Source organism: Megalops cyprinoides, chromosome 5, assembly GCF_013368585.1.
Source record: "Megalops cyprinoides isolate fMegCyp1 chromosome 5, fMegCyp1.pri, whole genome shotgun sequence".
NCBI classification, from domain to species: domain Eukaryota; kingdom Metazoa; phylum Chordata; class Actinopteri; order Elopiformes; family Megalopidae; genus Megalops; species Megalops cyprinoides.
This window is the reverse complement of record NC_050587.1, coordinates 14,911,455-14,925,000: the sequence shown is the minus strand read 5'-3', so window position 1 is coordinate 14,925,000 and position 13,546 is coordinate 14,911,455. Positions and strand designations below refer to the sequence as shown.

At 41.8% G+C, this 13,546-nt stretch overlaps 1 protein-coding gene across 2 annotated transcripts in view; it reads left to right on the top strand.

Annotated features, from left to right (window-relative positions):
* Positions 1 to 13,546, top strand: part of LOC118777805 (synaptic vesicle glycoprotein 2C-like) — a 52,001-nt gene that overhangs the window by 22,356 nt on the left and 16,099 nt on the right. For both annotated transcript variants that reach the window (XM_036528973.1, XM_036528972.1), the window contains exons 3-4: positions 3,560 to 3,740; positions 9,076 to 9,227. In XM_036528973.1, coding sequence (XP_036384866.1) covers positions 3,560 to 3,740; positions 9,076 to 9,227 — 333 coding nt within the window. The remainder of the gene's footprint in view (positions 1 to 3,559; positions 3,741 to 9,075; positions 9,228 to 13,546) is intronic.

Here is a 13,546-nt window from a genome sequence, read left to right as displayed (position 1 = left end):
TAATTTTAATAAGATGTATATTAAATGTAAAATGTGCCTACCAAGCAAATCCATTATAGAAAAATCTGTTACACATTAGTGCCAATTATTTATGATTTTGAACCCAACACTAAAGGGTGACGGATAAAGCAATCCACTGATGACAGGGTCGTTTATTCTCTCCAGCAGTTCTGCGTATGTAGACCGTCACAAATAAGATTATGAATTTACAACCTCAGTTCAACAGCTTAAGGCAAGCCTGCTTTTAAGAGTGAAGAGAGGAGTTCCCTCCGTTTTTAATTTCCTCTCAGATTAGACACACTGGTGGTGTAAAGCTCACGCCTGGCAATAAACAGCCAGTTTGGTCACAGAACTTCATATATAATTACTCGGTGCGTGAAATGTCATTATTAGTGAGTATTCTCCATTGCTGCTTCATCACTGGTTTGTCAATGGGAGTTTTACCAGTGGGAGCGACTGGATTAGGGGATATCATAGAGAGATTCATTACAGAGAGAATTAGTCAGCTGTTTCCGGTTGTTGTCATGCTCTCTTTATCTGAGCACAAAGTAGAACAGTACAGGAGAGTGTGCTTTAAATTGGAACTAATTACCGAAGCAAATTACTTTGTGTGCATCTGGCTCCTCCATAAGACTGATGTTTAGCAAAATAGCCCTTCAGACTTCCTCCGAGGAAAACTGTAACAAAGCGTTTAATTTAAAATATGGACCGAAAGAGAGCCAACAGTTTCTTATGCTATTATATACATACATACACACACACACACACACACACACACACACACACACACACACACACACACATATATATATATATATATATATATATATATACACAATTCCGTGTGTGTGTAAAATGTAATAGACATGGCAAGAGACTTTCAATATTAGAGGTTGAATGAGAATTTCAGTATTAAATATTCAATATTCAATTTTCAATATTTCAATATTAAAATTGTATTTTGATATTGCAGCTACTTCAGTTACTGTGAGACAAATCTCTAGGATATATCAAGAAGGCATTTCATTGTAGTCCGCTAGTCTGACTGCTGTCAATATGCGTGTGTTTAATACGTTAAACGCGATGGCCTATAGAGTGCTCATGAACCCAGTTTGACCCCACATGGAAAGATTAAAAATCGAATCAATATCAATCTCTGCAATCCATTTTATTGAGGGAAACAAGAACAGTCTGGAGTCATAAAATAAATTAAGTGCCGGTCACTGGCTGCCCTGTGTGTACTGCCTTTGTGCACACAAGCAATTGAGCCATGGCAACTGAATATCAAGCAGTAATACACTGTATGCATCGAAAAATATCTGGTCAAATAATATGTATGGTACTAATTGTTTTCCCAAGTTTGCCATAGAAATTGATTATTAAACAGAGCAGAGGTATTTCACCGTTGTATTTCACTGTTTTATTAACTGCAGTTAATAGGTCAGTCAAACCACATGGTATGATATAAATGCTATAGCTATGTCAATAGCAATGCTATGACTTTTTTTTTTTCCCATCTAAAGTGTGTTGGTGTTTTTTATCCCTTGAAAAGTATCACTATACAATTTCTAACTTTTCAGTTGAGGCTATTACAACGTGTAACCACCTAAAACCAGAAGAGAGTCTTTTTAAACACTCAAACTTTTAACTGAATCACAGATGTGGTTCTTTCACACCACAGCCTTAGTGCAGTCAGCCCAGTCATACCTTGATACATAAACCTTGATATACGTCTGTAATCAGAGGAGAATTTGGATAGAGCGGCTGAGCGGCCGTCAGTTCCCCCCTGCGCCGGGTGCATGCCGTAATGCGCGCGGACTCCCGCAGCTGTCAGGGGTAATGAATTATAGGCCCGGCGAGGAGCTACCTCATCATGTCTGTAGCCCTTGATAAGGAAACAAACTTCGGGATATCTCTCCAATCGGGATGGGGGAAAATGAACTGCCACGGTCGTGGCTGTAAGGATGGGGAGGGGGGAGGCGCCTAGTGGTCTGTTCTCCTCTGCCACGAATCTGCATTTTTATTAGCATATCTTGATTTAGGTAAGTGGATATGTGACGCACTGTTCTCAGTGTCGGCGGGCATTTTTTTTTTTTTCCGTGAAGAGTGATCACCGCAACGTCCTCTAGGAGTTTGTCTCTTTACTGGGTGTAAACCAAGGCATAGCACACACAGCATAGCAAATATGTTTTTTGTGCATGAGGTGGTAGGAGGTTCTAATTAAGTTGAAAGGAAAGACAAATTGAACATTTATAGATTAAATCCACGTTGTTAGTCTATGGTTACTGTATATGGAATATGAATGAATTAAAAAGGTTAAAATCAGTTACTGTAGTGCTTGCCTAGAGCCTACGTTTAAATGTATGTAGCAAGTATGTAGCAAATAATTCCATATTAAAGCAATATATAGTCATCAAACACTTAATTTTGTTATTCATAACAATAATACAGCAAACCATCACAGACTATATTGCTATCAGACCTACATTATACCAGTTAACACTCCCTCCCACAAATTAAAAAATAAAAAAACAGAGTTATCGGTATTGTTTCATTTTTAGTCAGTGTTTCACCTGTGGAGACCCTTTATTGTTTTATAACGTGTCCAATTCGGTTTCCCTCCCTAAAATAGGAAAATATACTGATTTTGAAGAGAGGTCATGTTTCTTTTCTGTTATTTACAGTCATTCAGCTATTGGAAATATTCAGTTGCTGATATTTTGTTGTGAGTGGAATTATTCTTGTTATTATTGTTGTTATTATTCTTCTTGTTATTTCTCTCGTTCATTAAAAAGTGAGAGGATGTCAGTTGGACAAATGTCCCTGCCCCCTTCCACATATAGTTTGGCTAAAGACAGCAGTCACATTTCAGGGCAGAAACTCATGCAGTGGTTTCTGCTTGTGGTAAATGTGAATGCAGATAAAACGAGGGTCAGAAATGCATTACTGGAAGAGCAGCACTTAGGAGAATTTATGGGTGCTGTCCGTTATATGGGGTTCCCTCAGTAAGCACCATGACAGGTACTTTTGATTACATGTCTGACCTTCTGCGCTGTGGTCAAACTCGGGTCACTCATTCCATTTAAAAGGTTCTGATATTTGTGTCAACCGTTCTGCCTATTTCAATCAACATGGAGAGATATCAGTACCTTGAGGGGGATGTGGTGTGTGATCAAACACAAAACAGTACTGCGTATATGATTATGTGTTTGCATGTGATCATGTATATTTTTGGAAGGACGATTAAAAATCAGGTCATTGTTAATCATCTTTAAGGCACTTGTAAAAATAAAATGTATTATTATTATTATTATTATTATTGCTTTGAGTCTCTTATGTCTTCAAAGCTCACTTCAAATTTAGCACTGTTACTTTAGTTTTGTTATTGTAAGTTTTGCAGTACAATGTGCAGCACTGTGGTCCAATGTACAGTACGTAGTGTTCTCATAGGGGCGTGTCGGTCAGAGCTGGTTCTTACAGTTACTACCCTTGTGTGTGTTTGTGGATAGCGCTATGTCTCTGACCGACACGGTCTTCTGTCCCCTTGTCTTCTCCCCAGGCAGCATTGTGTACCTGGGAATGATGGTGGGCGCTTTCTTCTGGGGGGGTCTGTCCGACAAGGTGGGCCGCCGGCAGTCCCTCCTCATCTGCATGTCCGTCAACGGCTTCTTCGCCTTCCTCTCGTCCTTCGTGCAGGGCTACAGCGTCTTCCTGTTCTGCCGCATGCTCTCTGGCTTCGGGTGAGTGCCTCACAGCCGGAGCCGCCCTTTCAATCCCTCCCTCTCCCCAACGCGCTGCTCCGATTTGATTGGCCGTAAATCAGCCGGGGCGCCACCTGCCGCAAATGGGACAACAAATTGGTTATTGATCACCACGAGAATGGAACTGGAAACACTGTATCTGATACTGGGATCCAATTTCTGACTTTTGAAAACTGCACATCTCGACAATTGTTGTCCGGCTCAGAGAAAAGCCATCGTCAGATTTGGTTTTAAGACATTTTCAAAAAGTGTGTCTACGAAGGGGAAGAAGGTTTTGTACCACGTCATGGTACTTACCATGGCTGCTGTGGGCCATCCAAAGTGCATATTTTTGTAATTATCTTTTTCTATTCTTATTCCCTCAGTCTTAAGCGTGCCAGCTCAACGCGCTGCTCTGTCCTTTGCACCCCAGACAAGAACAGAGAAAAAGTGAGGCTTGCTGAGCGGTCTGCAGTCTGACCTTTGTGATAGCAGTAAACTTTTTCCTCATTGAGGTCTGCCCTTAATACGCCACACAAGTCCAGGCAGAACTCTCTAAAGCGTTTCACGGCTCTCTGTTTTACTTTCTGAAGAGAGAACTGGCTTTCTTCACATCGTTCTTTTCCTCCAGACTTCAGCCCAAATGCACATCGGTGCCCGTCCCACTAATTTAAGGCTGCAATGTCAAGGAACACAACAGGAGCTATTTTAGTTGTCTGGCACAGCCTGTCTCTTAAGTGAAAAGGGGGTGGGGGTGGAATGACACGGAAGTTCAGCAAATATGCATCACAGTATTTCATCGCTAATTTAATCAATTTCGCTGTTTGTGTCCTTGCTGTAGAACATTTAATGCTTGTCAAAGCAGTGCCTGCCAACTGTAAGATTTACGTCATTAATTTTGGGAAGGAGATGTAGAGAATGTTTTAACATTTGTCAAGGACGCTAGCATACCACCATTGTGCGTAAAGAACCCTGAATATTTCTGAAACCTTTTTAGATTTTGGTTTGCAAATATAAATGTATAAATATGAACTGTTCCTTATGTCAAAAGCTGGGCTCACATGGAGGTCTAAAGCAAACCAATTGACAATGAATAAATGAGTTAAGTGCTGATTATTATGACAAAGCTCACACACAGGGATTATTTCAGATACTCTTGCATTCAGAGACTCTTGTCCTAGCTCAGTTTCTACATTATGACCATGACATTATTTGGGTCAGCAGAAATAGGTGTCTCTATTCTATATACAGGTGTGCCTCTGTCTTGCCTCTATCACCTGAGATCATTCTTCATGACAGAAAGGGTTTAACAGTAAAGCAGTGTGTGGGTATGACTCTTAAATGCAATGACCACACTCACATGGCAGTGATGAGAATGTGAGTATTCACATTCACTTTGGACATAACATGCTATTGGTTACCATTTATAAGTTGAATGCATCCATTTGAGATGCATATTAAAGCAAAATATAGTCATCAAAAATTTAAACTGAGATAAACGATGATGTTTCAAAAGCCCGCTTGTTAGTTAGCTCTGTCACTGGCTAGCTAGCTAGTGAATTCAGCGGCACCATGACTGGATGTTAGGATTGTTACTATGGCAACAGTACCGTAGCAAGCATGGTAACTACTTTCATTGACAGAATGGTGTATGATGAAGATCATGTAATCAATAGATTTGGTCTCTCTTTTCTACTTTTTGTAGCTAAATAGTTAACCTTATGTCCAGCCAACTATGGATCTGTTTTACAAAAGCATTATAGCAAAAGAACCCATGGTATGTCATTAATATATGCATGGCTAAAGGGTTGCTGGCACTCCAGCAACTACAAAGTTCTTGTAGTTCTCATGAAGTTCCCTCTCCACTTTGCATAGTGCCTAACGACACCCCCCCGCTGTGCCAGTATTCATCAAAAATAACAGCACAGCTGGAACACCAAGTTGACCAGTCAGATTGCATGCTCCTCACTATCTGTTTTATGCACTCCAATTTTAGGTGTTGGTAGAACTCCTACTTTCTCCTCTGAAATTACATTTTTTGCACTTTCATTCTTTTTAACACCTGCCATCTGGAAGCCATCGTGTGCCTGTCAGTGCAATTGTCTTCTGCACCATTTGCATAGGTTTATGCCTGACAAACTCATTTTTCTTTTCACCAGAGGTGAAAAACAAGAATTTAAGCTCCCTTGTTTGTGTGTTCGGTTCCCCAAAGAAATGAAACCAGTCAAACAGCCAAAAGGCTGATTTTTATTCACACTGTAATTGGAAGGAGTAAATACAAGCTTCTCTAAATGTCATAGCTAAATCACTGCAGTTGGAAGAGAGTGTTGTGTTTTCCTCACGGAGACCAGATAAATACCAGTGGCAGGATCTGCATTCAAAAAACAAGACTCATATCATATGTTAATGTGATAAAATAGAATTGATTTGACTATAACAAACAACATTTTGTTGTTGGTATGCAGTGTACAGCCAACATAAGTTACTTTGAATTAATAGCTCTGCTTTGTGGATAGTTTTACATGCTCATTACACATGTGGAGTCAGGATGAACAGCTGCCTGAGAAACTCGCTACAACTCCTCTGAGCAGCGTTCAGTGACTGCACACTGTCGATACTGAAACAGTGAACTTCGATAAATGCGTTAATCATCTAACCACAGTACTGGGTGGTTAGGGACAGTGATTTCAACTGTTGGGCTCCCTCTGTGTTGGAGGTCACAGATGCCTGTTCTGACAAATATGTGAAAAGACAATAGGATCAAGAATCTTAGAGTTAAGTTTTGGTCTGATAGACGAATTATATAGCAGAGCACACCATAAGCTCTTAAGAGTCTCTTTTTTAAGATCCAGTATTCAGTTATATTACAATAGTATCACTATCTAAGTGCATCTTAAAGGAAGAGAGAAAACAAAGCATACCAGAACTTGGATGAAAAACAACAGAACAATCCAATAATACAAGGGTCAGCAACCTTAGGCACGCGTGCCACCATTGGCACGCGGCAGCGTAATCATTGGCACACTGGCGATAAGCGTGAGAGAGGATTTTTAATTAATAAATTTTTTAATCCTTTTGCACGTAACTTATTTTTTATGCTATGTAGCGCGCATGTTATGTTACATGGTTCCTTATGTTTCCATTAGCATTATAAAGCTTCTCATAGTTTTCAGTTAGCATTTGCTATATTTTTAAAGTTAAATCGTTGTTTGCGCAAAGCTAAAATTACCTAGAATTTTCCGGGCATCTTTTCTGTTGCGCAGCCTGTTTTATTTAGTTTGATTGACGGTATGGCCTCCTGCTCATATTTCCCACAGGAATCACAGTGCAGTGGTTCAGGTAGGTAGATGATGGCAACCCCGCTAGCTAAGAAAGCTAAAGTAAAGGTTTGGGCATTCCAGCCCTCATGGACAATAGATTGTGGTTTTGTTTTTCAGAAGGACCGTGCTGTGTGTACTTTATGTTTTGAAATGTTGTTCGCTGAACGTTGAGTGTTAAGCACCATTTTGAGACACAGCACAAGAAAACTTTCAAAGATCAGGCAGACAAGGCAGAATGTCATGGGCGGGGGATGGGGGGGGGTGTCTGTTGGAAATGTCTTTTTGATGTGGTGTCATAATTAAACTTAATGTTAAACTTAATGTTGATATGGCACACAATTAACAAGAACATTTCAAACTGGCACTTCATGTCAAAAAGGTTGCCGACCCCTGCAATAATAGATAAGCATTCAAACTATAGACAACATGTTCTGACCCCAACATGGGTCCTCAAAAGGAAAACAGCTCATGGTGTACTCTCCTATCTAGTACCAGAATCATTGAGTCACATTGGGAAATGATTACAAGTCTGCAGACAATGCATGCCCAGTATATGGAACCCGTGCACTGTAGCAGTGCTCATCATATTAGCTTTAAAGGAGAAGGCTCTCCTTGCTTTAGATAATTGTCTTCTCTTGACAGACAATACATTACATTACTCAGATCAATACCTAGAGCACTGTTTGTTTCTCATTACTGCCCGAATCTTTCTCGGCACCTGGCTAACACAGAAAGCACCTTTAATGGAGTCTGTAGTGAGAGTTTATAATAATTAACTTCACCTACGTGATGAAGCAGTATGTACGTTTATTTTTTTCTCATTTGTTGCAATGCAACCCGTGTATTGCAACCTACAGGTAATAAAGTATTAGCTAATGTAATGCTAATGTAATATAAATAACCATATCTACTGCTGGCCTAAAATTTAAAATAGTTGTCTTCATATTTATGCCTCATACTTGTTGGTAAAACCCAATAACACAGTGTAGAATGGGATTCATAGAGGTTAAGACAAAATCTCCTTTTCTCACTTGGCACAAATTCATATGGCCATTAAAATGGCCAATTAAAAGCAATTAAGAACAATAGGCTGAGGACCAGACCAGCTGTCGTTGGAGTGTATGTGCCACATTTATCTACCTTTCTGAATTTCATGAAAGCTTGATAATGTAGGGAAGTTTCACTTTTTCATAGGAAATCTTTGCAATAGGTTCTGCAAAACTCTTCAAGACTCCAGTTTCATCCAGTTTGGTTTGATATTTAAAGAATATCAATTAGATTTAAGGCAGAACATTTTCAGGAAATGCAATATTTCCTGTTAAGATCTCATTTAATAATCATGTCCTCCTTCCCCTTACAGGAAAAGCATGAGCAAATCACTTGTGAAAGCTCAAGAGCGATTGATAAGGCTGCCAACTGCCAGGGGGAAGTGCTGGTCTCATGTTGCCTTGGCACTCTGCCTAACAGTCACCATACAAGCCAGATTTGAGTCAACATAGTTCACTGTGAGACACACATCTGTTTTCCAAACAGATTATTTAGGTCCCATTATGCTTAACGTCAATCTCTCTGGACTAGGAGATGGTGATTAGACATCTAGCTGAAGATATAAATGATATAAATCTGATATAAATCAGGGGACCTTAGCCACACCTTAGCTACACTAGGTCTGCCCTTACGATCTGAAATCCTTCATTGTTGTTATACAAAGATAGTTTGTCACCGTAGTTCTGACAACAGATGACAAGTTCTGTTAAAAAATAGGATCTATGTCCAATTTTAGCAAAGAGAGTCAAGAAGACCTTTGGACCTATGACCTGAGTGCTGGAAAGAAATGCTAAGATAAAGACACTCAGTAAGGAAATCCCAACAAAAAGGATTCAGCACTGACATCAGCCCTGTACACAGCACCGCAGTGAGCACTCTGGCACCTGACTTGTCATCGTTCTCCTACCTTGAATTGTTCTCTGTGCTTAAATTGGCGCGCCCCTCTCTCTTTCCCCTGTCCCCTGCAGGATCGGCGGGGCAGTCCCCATCGTGTTCTCCTTCTTCTCGGAGGTGCTGGCGAGGGAGAAGAGAGGGGAGCACCTGAGCTGGCTCTGTATGTTCTGGATGATCGGGGGCATCTACGCCTCTGCCATGGCCTGGGCCATCATCCCCCACTACGGTGAGTGACCGTACCCGTGCCCCATCGCTCTGCTTCATGTCACTGTGACGAGCTATGCTGAAAACGCCAAATTGCCGGTAATGTTTGTCAACTTATTTGTCATAATAAGTTAGCAGCGTGACTGCCAAATTCTTACCATTGACAAAAACAGGGGTGTCCTATTGCTACATGTCATTGAAAAATGGCACACGCTTGAGTGTTGAAATTGAAATTAAGGTGGAGATGGGGGTGGGTGTGCATGGGTGTGCTCTCAGATCCCTTTTTTCCACTGCATGGTACAGCAGTGAGAAAAAATAAACTTCACACGGTACATTCAAGAGGACTGAGAGATGGAGCTAAAATACGTAGTGAAGCTATAATTGAAGACGGTGTGAAATTTAATATGTGAGGTTAGTTATTCTGCTTGAGAAGGCAGTATAGTGTAGTTTTCAGAGTAGTGTATTATGAATCTAATCACATTACTGCATATCCAGAGCAGTAGTTGTATCACATGACTCTGGCAGCTTACCAAAATAGTCTAGTAATCCCACTGATTTGCATGTAACATTATCAATGAACGAAACACAGGCTGTGTCTGAAATTTAAGCATGACATGAGAGGGACATTCCATGTGGGAAATACAGGCATGTATAGCTATATAATACACTGGTTCCTATATGGCTCTTATTGAAGAGGTGAAGAACTAATGAAGGAGTCAGTGTTGGTCTCTTGAGGGCTGGGATAAGGTGTTTGTTTATCCTGGGAGATGTCTTCTCTCTGAGTCTCTGAGCGCATGGAGATGGGGGCGGGGGGGAGTGGTGGTTGAGTGATTATTGCAAACTGTGCAGTGGATATTTAAGGTATGTCAGCATACTGGTGACAGGGGGACACATTGGAGACGGAGACTAGCCATTTTCCCACACATCACACATGAACGCACCTGCTCTGATCAATAGCACAAAAAACATTACAAAAAATGATAAATAATACTCAATTATAAAAGCAGTAATTATAATAATAATATCACTGGAGGGTGGCACGTGCTGGCCACATCGCATGTTTATATTCCCCTTGATCAAGCCTAATTAGTATTTCTCCACGCCAAACAAAACCAGAGTGATCTGTAATTCATGAATGGCCTGCAGTTTGTTTTGTCACCGGTGCGGCTCACCGTTGGCCCCCTCGCTCGCCCCCGCTACACCCAGCGGGTAAAAAGTGCTACCTCTGCCAGAGCGTTCCCAGCAGCCCCCGTGTCTCGGCAGACGCCAGCGCGCGCTCACTGCATAATTTATGCCTCTCTTCAGAGAGAGCCCAGCGGACTCCCGCATGCTCCGGAGCAGGCGGGCTTCACAAAAGAGAGCTGCCGGGCCGCGTTCCTTTGAAGTGGTGCTGCTTTAGCCGCTTCTGCGTGGGGAGAGGGAGAGAGAGAGTGCCACACACGCTGTGGGCGTGCTCACTTTGTATTGCCAGAGTACCACTGTTTGTGACGGTAACACACGGACTGGTGACGCTATTCAAATAGCCCTGACCTATTTTATCCGAAGGATCTGTACATTTTTGCAGTCAGTTAAGTGAGAAATAAAATAACCATGCATTTCTTTCCAGAATTCTTTCAGGCAAGAGAAGCTTTTTTCAAGCAGAGCAATAATGTTTTTTTCTGCATGCCATTTTCTTGAAGTGAAAGTGTCCAAAAGTGCATGCTATTCAAGTGCATGGGTGCTTTCAAGCAGTTTGTAGGACCCATAAGCGCTTTCTTCTGTTTTGGTCTTTGGTCTACGACTGTTCAACCAATCAGATATGAACATTTTACAGTTACTCAAAGAGTATTTTTCCCCCATAATCCCCCCATTTTTGGTATGCCAAGTTGTTTCATAGAAGCTGCCCTACAGCTGCAACACACACTGACAATATAGGAGGGTGAGACAAACGTACTTTCCCCCGAAACACTTGATGTCAGCCACTGCTTCTTTTTACACACTGTAGCACCCATGCCAAGCTTGCACAGACATGAGTTGGGGGAGGACACTTCATACGAGGCTTTATACATGCAGACCGTGGGCACCCCACTGACCAGCAGTGTCCCTAATGAGCTCTTGGACAAACAGTCCTATCTTTTTGGAATGAACCAATTTTGTTCCACCACTACAGGATCGTAGGGCTCAGCCTTGCTCTCAAACATCAAGTACTTTAACCAACTGAGCCACTCATGCCCCGAAAAAAGAAAATTTTTGATGTACCTTGGTAAAGTGTCTATTAAATAACATGTTGCTAAATAACTGCTCCAGTACTTGAAATGAAATGAAAACAAGTCAACTATCTTCCTTTCATTGAATACATACCATGTAGGTAGATCAGGGAGTAAGTAAACTTTCACTGTTTACGCTGCACGTCCTCAACAAGCGGTGAGCCATTCTGTTGCTCAAGTCTGGAAATAAATGCACCAAATACACCTTTTTGGCCATGGATGGTGACTTTGCATGTTGATGTAATTACATGACCTCTGCTCGCTTGCAGTGCCAGGTGTGAATATTAAACTGTCACGTTGGCCATTGGGCCTCTGCCCTTATGAAGTACAGACTCACATTGCATCCACATAGCATTTCATAGAGTGTATATCACCCCTAATTGGCATTGCACAGGCCATAGGCCTCCTCTTATCACCAAATCAACCCCGGGGCCAAAATATGAGCTGACCTTGGCAGAGTCTATATTCTGTAAGCACAACAGGCCTGTCCTGAAAGATTCTTCAAGGTCGTATACAGCTGCTTCAAAATTCCATGACATCATCCTCTTCTGTGTGCAGTGACAGGTGTGGTCATTACTGTATTAATTGGTGGGTAAGAGGCTCTTAAAGTCAAATGTGACCAATGTGTCCCCACAGAATTGCATATCTACCATCTTTAAAACAAGTACCTAATCTTAAAGGCCATTCAAGCTTTAAAGGCCATTTCCTAAAACGTATGTCATGTTTATAAGCTCTTCCCAGGATGGGTAGTCAGTACCTAGTGCCTAATACACTTCACACGTGATTCTGAGTTTTGCTAGAGAAGCATAAATCTTTGGCCCTCTCTAGAAGAGGCCCGCCACTAATGCATGTGTGTGGAAGGAGCCATTTAATTACTGCAGGCAGCCATTGATTTTACAGGAAAGAGTATGAACCTGGAGAGAGCGAGGGGGCGGTCATAAAGCACACTCTCCCCCCTCTGTTCGTCTCTGCTTTTCTTTCACTGCCTTCCAGAGCTTCGGCTCATAATTGAGGTCAATTGATTAGCTGTTCTTGTTGGACTTTTTTTTTTTTCTCTTGTCGGCCCCAGCGAGCGACGTTGGTTCTGCCGCATTGCTTCCTCTGTTGATGAGCCGAGGGGAGGGAAAGGGCCAGAGGAGATTCCGTGTCCCCCCCCCCCCCAGAAAGAGCCTTTTCGCCCGCGCTCCCTCCGTGGGTAAAGAGCCCGGAGGTGTAGGCCGGTGCCGGCGGGTCTGAGTCAGTGGGTTGTGGCCAAGGACTTTGCAGGCGAGCCCCGGCGTAAGGTGCATAAATCTGGGGAGCTGCTGACTCAGTCAGCCGTGCCGCTCCAGTCAATTATATACATAATCCCCGTAATGAGATTTTCAATGGCATGGACTAAACGTTAACCCTCCGGGGGGCGCTCGGTTACACTGCGACAGGAAAAAAAAAAAGCTATTATATGAGCGCATCTCTGTACTCATCCTCTTGTTCCTGTCCCCCTCCCCAGTGACGCCTGGGGTCCCCTTTGGTAACGGTGTCTCACTACGCTGTGCACACCAGCACACCCACAATACAGCATATGGGTTTGACAATGGAACACTTCACTTTTTACTCATGTAATGACCAGCTAAAAATTTGAATATTTTTAGTTATTTTAAAATATGTACACACACACACCACACCATGACTTATTTAGGCCTCCTGATACTGGGTGCAGCAAGTTTACTGGACTGTGTTTGAGTCACAGTAGATTAATTAACAGCGGTTTTCAAGATGTAATCCCTTCTTTAGTGGATAATGGCATTACTCTGTGAAATGATGTACAGCAGAGAAGATTCGGCATTAGTGTGGCAGTGAAAGACAAAGCCTTTGGGTGGTCAATTTCAACACAGTAGGTCCCTCGCAGCAATAACTCTCAATCCTCTTACTAGCACTGATAAGAAAATGGAAAAATTAGTGGCCTGTTTTGGATTAAATCCCCTGTACAGAAAGAAATTTGAAAATGCACAATAATGCAGTCATTTTACACGCACAATGTGCCTTGCAATAATTTTTTCCATTTCATCTTTGTAATTTCTCTAATAACGTCAATGAAAACAAATTACAATATGAA